The sequence below is a fragment of the Paroedura picta genome, chromosome 8 (genome assembly GCF_049243985.1).
Source record: "Paroedura picta isolate Pp20150507F chromosome 8, Ppicta_v3.0, whole genome shotgun sequence".
Taxonomy (NCBI): domain Eukaryota; kingdom Metazoa; phylum Chordata; class Lepidosauria; order Squamata; family Gekkonidae; genus Paroedura; species Paroedura picta.
The window spans coordinates 35,871,392-35,877,749 of NC_135376.1; the positions used below are offsets into that span (position 1 = coordinate 35,871,392).

Genomic DNA, 6,358 nt, shown 5'->3' on the forward strand with positions numbered 1-6,358 from the left:
AAGGTGGATGAAAAGGTTCCAGGGGAATGTAGTTGCCCTAGGCAGGAATTTGGCTGCATATATATATTATGGTTGTCCCAAAAAAACAAGCAGTAGAAAGATTCCACAAAGATAATGAAAGTACAATGAAGTACATTGAAAGTGCAGTGGCATTTTCCAACCGTCTACAAATATCTTTTGTGCCTCTCTTTCAAAGAATTTGGTGGAAAGAAATAAAGGCAGGGTTTAACTCATATTTTCAAGAGACACTGAACATGGTACAATTCATTTGCAAGTCAGGGAAGCTTATTCTAGCTGACTACATCCAGGGGAAATGACTGCATCGAAATATATTGAGAACTAAAACATTTAATAAAAACTGAATATACAGAGGATAAAGTTCAAGCAAAACTAGTAACCCAGCTCAATCCAGGATTTGCAGCCTTGGAAAATTTCATTAATATTAGATTTATTACTGAGAATTACTTTTGTTGCAATCAGAAAAACAAGGAAAGCACACACCAACTATTAGAAAGATTTATGGAATTCTGATGTTCTTTTCTAGTAAATATGATTAAGCATAATCAATGAAGTGGGAGCAATCTACTTGACAAAAGCAAGAAACAGAACACAAGCAGTAATAACAGACCTGAACTAGGTATGTGCTGTTCAATAAATGTATTACTATAATTTATGGCCAAAACAAATATTTCTACGAAGTGAGAAAAATCTTCACAATACAAAACACTAGGGACAATCCAAGGACAGCAACCAATTTTTACAGAATGACAACCTTCTGGCTCTGATGGAAAGAGTGCTTGCAAGAGTTGCGGAACAATTCTAGAACTAGGAATTCACAGTGAATCACATACACATCTGATGTCAACTCATCACTTATGGGGTGAACCAATTCAAGCATCTCTTTCTCTTCTCTTCCATGCTACTCTCAACAAAGTACTGGAACTGTCTGAACAATCAGCATTGTTCTGTACAGAAAGGGGTAAGGGGAATCTCAGTATGGTGGCATGCAGATGGCAATGGTGGAGGCCACTGGAGCTTTTCAGAAGCTACAACTGGTGAGCCAGTCACAACCCTTCTGGGCAGAAAAGATCCTGCAATTGAAGTGCGTGTCCTGGTAACACCTAGATTAGATTACTCAAATGCATTTTGTGTGAAGCTGCCCTTGAAGACTGTCCAAAATCTACAGTTGGTAGAAAATGCTGAGGTCAGAGTGATGAATGGCGTGAGTTGCAGGGATCATATAATTCCAGTCTTGTTCCCTTCACTATGCCAGCTTCCAATTTGCTTCCAAACTCAACTCTAAGTGCTGGTACTGACTTTCAAAGCCCTGTACTGCCTGGGATCAACATACTTTAAGGGCAACCTTCTCCGAAACAAATCTTCCCACTCACTCTGATCATCCTCAGAGGCACTGCTTCAGTTGCTTTCACCTTCTGAAGATAAACAGGTGGCAACCCAAGAAAAAGCCTTTTACATTGTGGCACCGAAACTTGGAACTCCTGCCCCAGGAAGATTCATCTGACTCCCCCTATCACTGTCTTTCACCAGCACATGAAGGCTTTTTTATTTTGTCAGGTATACCCCCAACAAAGTTTATTGGCCATTCTTCTAGTCTTGTTTTAAACAAAATTATTTCAGAACTGTATTTTTAATATTTATGTTTGATACACTGTGGACTATGATTGTGTAGAAAGATGACATAAAACATTTTAATAAAAATACATAAATAATTGCGTAAATTTCAAATTGAAATTAATGTCTTTATTCCAATAGCACAGGTGTGAATGGCAGTTCATAGTTACTAACTGTCTGCAACCCACAGTAGTAACAGCACAGTAAACCAATGAATGTTTTGCATTTGGTTTTCAAATATGACCTCACATTTAATTCCTATTCAATGGCTAGATTAGGATTTTGGAATGTCATTCTTATTCATGGAGCATTCTTATTCATTTGGTATGTGGAATTTTAAACAATTTGCACAGAGGTTTCAAAAGTGAGAAAATTACCAGGATTTGCGTATTTGCCATTCATTCATTATTATTATTAGCAATACCAGTGTTTGGGGTGCAAGCACACACATTATTAAACTTACCTCACCACAGTTCCACACAAATTCTCCATAACCAAGTTTTAATTCAAATCCAAATTCTCCTTTATAGATGGAGCCATCAGGCCACTCTTGAATACCTGTTGTAAGTTCAATTCTATTATTGTTAAAATCTTCTTCACTAAATCTGTCTTGCCATTCACTGCTTTCTTCCTCATAATCTTCTGACTCTTCTTCATCAGCCTCATAATCTCGAGCAGATACTGGCTCATTGTCAGTTTCATTTTCTTCTATTTCCCGTTCTCTTTGTAAGATGTCATTTTCTGGTTTGTTTTTCAACACCCTGAAATCATAATTAAGAAGGGGGCTTAATTTTAACAAATGCAGATTATCCAATGCTGCCATCATAAACACACAAAGCCTCACATTAAAGGTAAAAGGTAAAGGTATCCCCTGTGCAAGCACCGAGTCATGTCTGACCCTTGGGGTGACGCCCTCTAGCGTTTTCATGGCAGACTCAATACGGGGTGGTTTGCCAGTGCCTTCTCCAGTCATGACCGTTTACCCCCCAGCAAGCTGGGTACTCATTTTACCGACCTCGGAAGGATGGAAGGCTGAGTCAACCTTGAGCCAGCTGCTGGGATTGAACTCCCAGCCTTATGGGCAAAGCTTTCAGACGGCTGCCTTACCACTCTGCGCCACAAGAGGCTCACATTAATCACTGCTAATCCAAAGGGCAGATTTATCAAAGCACATTTACCATAACTTGTTTTAAAACCCCAAGACAGCAAACAAAAATCAACAGCAAAAACCCTTTTCAGCCTTTGCTCATGACTCAAAACAGATTACACATACATATTAATTACTGGGTATCATGCACGGTATGTTTTGATTTATCAATCAGGTAATTTGAGCACATATAACTCAAAACACACTATTTCTAAACACAATAGTCTTCCCACAGAGTGCAGATTGGATCCTGGGTACCACCCTGGGTTCTGCAAACAGCCACACATGACTTTCACTTTCTCATTTCCTATGCACACTCAGAAGAGCCTCTTGTGGCGCAGAGTGGTAAGGCAGCCGTCTGAAAGCTTTGCCCATAAGGCTGGGAGTTCAATCCCAGCAGCCGGCTCAAGGTTGACTCAGCCTTCCATCCTTCCGAGGTCGGTAAAATGAGTACCCAGCTTGCTGGGGGGTAAACGGTAATGACTGGGGAAGGCACTGGCAAACCACCCCGTATTGAGTCTGCCATGAAAACGCTAGAGGGCGTCACCCCAAGGGTCAGACATGACTCGGTGCTTGCACAGGGGATACCTTTACCTTTACCTTTTATGCACACTCAGAATGTTACTGTGACATGTGTGTAGAAGGGGCTTCAGCCTGCCGACCACCACCATTTCTCCAAACTGTAGAAATCTCAGAATGCAGTATGAGCACAATAGTCCCACGAGTTTTCCCCACAGACCAGTGTCTCTGTCATTATAATTGGGGGTGGGGGGTCTGAATCACACTCCCCCACATTCAGGTGACCAGATTTTAACATTGGTAAAGTGGGACACCATTGACCTGGGGGGGGGGGGTCTTGATTAAAAATTTGGTCTATAAGGAGAAACAAAAAGTTTCATAGAATGCATAGAACGCAAAAATAGTATTCTAATATATATATTTAAAAATTTCAACATAAGTACAATTTGCCAGATGTCCCTCCAAAAGTGGGACAATCTGGTCACCTGGGACAATCTGGTACAGTGCAGCCAGCTGGGTGACCTTGGGCTCGCCACTGCACTGATAAAGCTGTTCTAACCAAGCAGTAATATAAGCGCTCTCTCAGCCTCACCCACCCCACAGGGTGTCTGTTGTGGGGAGAGGAAAGGGAAGCCGCTTTGAGACTCCGGGTAGAGAAAAGCGGCATATAAGTCCCAACTCTTCTTCTTCTAATTCGAATAGGAAATTGAGGAGAACATGCCCATCACAAGCAACTATTAGACCCAGGACACAGCTGAAGCCTCCGTGTTCAACCTGCGTACTCGAGAAGATATCTGCTGCATCAGACTTCTGTCCTCAGACCATCTCCAGCGTGGCCGTCGTCGACACACGACCCCAAGGGTCCCTGCATACACATACCCCGCCCAGGAGTGGCCACCGTAAGCTTCCGCTACAGGACTCCAGCCTACAGTGCAGTCCTATGAAGAACTCCGGGAAACCCCCGCTGGCTCCGGGAGTGAGTACCCACCCCGGGACCTCCTTGGCGGTCTGGGAAGGCTCCATCCGGCCGGGCATCGATGGAAGAGAAAGGCTCAAGCTCAGCCCGAGGCCTACACCGCTGTGGCCGGCAGCTGAGCACTAGGAGCGAGGAACGTAACAAAGGCCCGCACCGCTGCTGACCCGAAACGGAGACCCAAACTGCTGGGCCAGCCAGGCCAGGCCAAGTCGCGCGGCCTCGCTCGTTCGTTCGCCCCCCCCCCTTCTCCCCCGCTCCCGCTCGGGCCGCGGCGCGTCTGCGTTTCTATGGAAACCGAGAGGGAGTTTTGTGAGGCGCGGGCGGAGCTTCCCTTTTGGTCCCGCGGATAAAGTTCCCCGGAGCGTCGCCTCCGCCTTGCCGGGTCTCTGCTCCTTGTTCCTCGAACAAGGAACTTAAATGAGTACAGTGGGCAACGAAGCCCTGCATACCTTCCCATCGCTCCTCCCTTGGCTAATGCCGCCGCCCCCTCCCCAGCTAAAGCGACACTTGAAATATATGGAGATGGGGCCGCCCGTAGCGGTGGAGCAAGACTATCTGAAGGCGAGGGCAGCGGAGGTCTCTGAGGAAGCGAGCAAGGACTCGCAAAAGCCTCTATCCTGGCACAAATTTTGGAGTCCTGAATTTGCTACTGGACTTTTCTATTGAAATATATCGCTTCCAGTTGTGACATGAAAAGAGAAATCCAGGGCATCTTAAAGATTTACAGAAATCAGTGCAACACAAGCTCCCATGAGGTGGAGCTGGCTTCATCAGCTGCAGGATGTGTTCATTCATTAGGCAGATACTTACTGTCTGTTTAAGCTTGTATTAGCTGTTTAAAATACAACAATTGTATGAATTTGCATGGTGCTTCACTGGCCCTGGCCCTGAGGAGCAATCTAGTCTATATCGGAGTCAGAGGAGTCCCTGGCCCTGAGGAGCAATCTAGTCTATATCGATTTCTATAATTTGACATAAAGGCAGGGGAAAGCTGAAAATAGAAGTAGCAGAAATTTGCTGCCCAGCCTTATATATACTTTTTTATTCCCAGATAAGACACTAAGGAGTAACGTTATGCCATCGGATTCAGACTGTGTGTGGCTATCATTTTGAAAAAAGGTTTTAAAATATTTCAGACCATCTTTCCAAAAGATGTGTTTATAGTTTAAAGACCACAAAACTGATATGGTCTCTTTATACAACTCTATAAATGTGAACTGCATTTGCTGTCACTTTTATAGTGCTATGCATGTTTACTTCAGAGCCTCTTGTGGTGCAGAGTGGTAAGGCAGCCATCTGAAAGCTTTGCCCATAAGGCTGGGAGTTCAATCCCAGCAGCCGGCTCAAGGTTGACTCATCCTTCCGAAGTTGGTAAAATGCGTACTCAGCTTGCTTGGGGGTAAACAGTAATGACTGGTGAAGGTACTGGCAAACCACCCTGTATTGAGTCTGCCATGAAAATGCTAGTCAGCATCACCCCAAGGGTCAGACATGACTCGGTGCTTGCACAGGGGATACCTTTACCTTGTTTACTTCTTTGTTATTCACTTGAGGTTGTAAACTCCCTTGCTGGGTAATTTCAATGCTGAGCCATACATATAAATCAAACTTTTAAAAAGACATATTTTACACCACCAAGCCTGTCCCTTTCTTCTCCGATCTAACATTCCGTGAATCATCTTGTTATTATTAGTATAATAAAATGGGGCCCCCTAAGGAATTGCAGGCGAAACCATTTGGAAATAGCACATTCTCCATAGAATACCCCACCCAGGATTCAGAATTGAATAGGGTTGCCAATTCTGCACTGGGAAATTCCTGGCATTTTGGAGGAGGAACTCCGGGTTTGGGGAGGTGAATGAACTCAACGGGATATAATACCTCAGAATTCACCCTCCAAAGCAGCCATTTTCTCTGGGTTAAGTGATTTCTGCCCTCTGGTAATCAGCTGTAATTCCAGGAGAGCTCCAGACTCCACCTGCAGATTGGCAGCCTTACTTTTTACTGCTTGCAACATTTCATGTTCCTGGATCATATTCAGTCTTTATCATGCTCAAGTTCTTGCAGTGTTGTTTTCTTTTGGT

General features: G+C 44.1%; 1 protein-coding gene across 2 annotated transcripts in view; it reads right to left on the reverse strand.

Moving 5' to 3' along the window:
• The window catches only part of ANKMY1 (ankyrin repeat and MYND domain containing 1), a 46,187-nt gene extending 41,685 nt beyond the window's left edge, over window positions 1-4,502 (reverse strand). For both annotated transcript variants that reach the window (XM_077349007.1, XM_077349006.1), the window contains exons 1-2: window positions 4,287-4,502; window positions 2,096-2,393 (exon numbers count right to left, since the gene is read on the reverse strand). In XM_077349007.1, coding sequence (XP_077205122.1) covers window positions 2,096-2,393; window positions 4,287-4,333 — 345 coding nt within the window. In that variant the 5' untranslated portion in view covers window positions 4,334-4,502. The remainder of the gene's footprint in view (window positions 1-2,095; window positions 2,394-4,286) is intronic.
• Window positions 4,503-6,358: the final 1,856 nt, after the last annotated feature.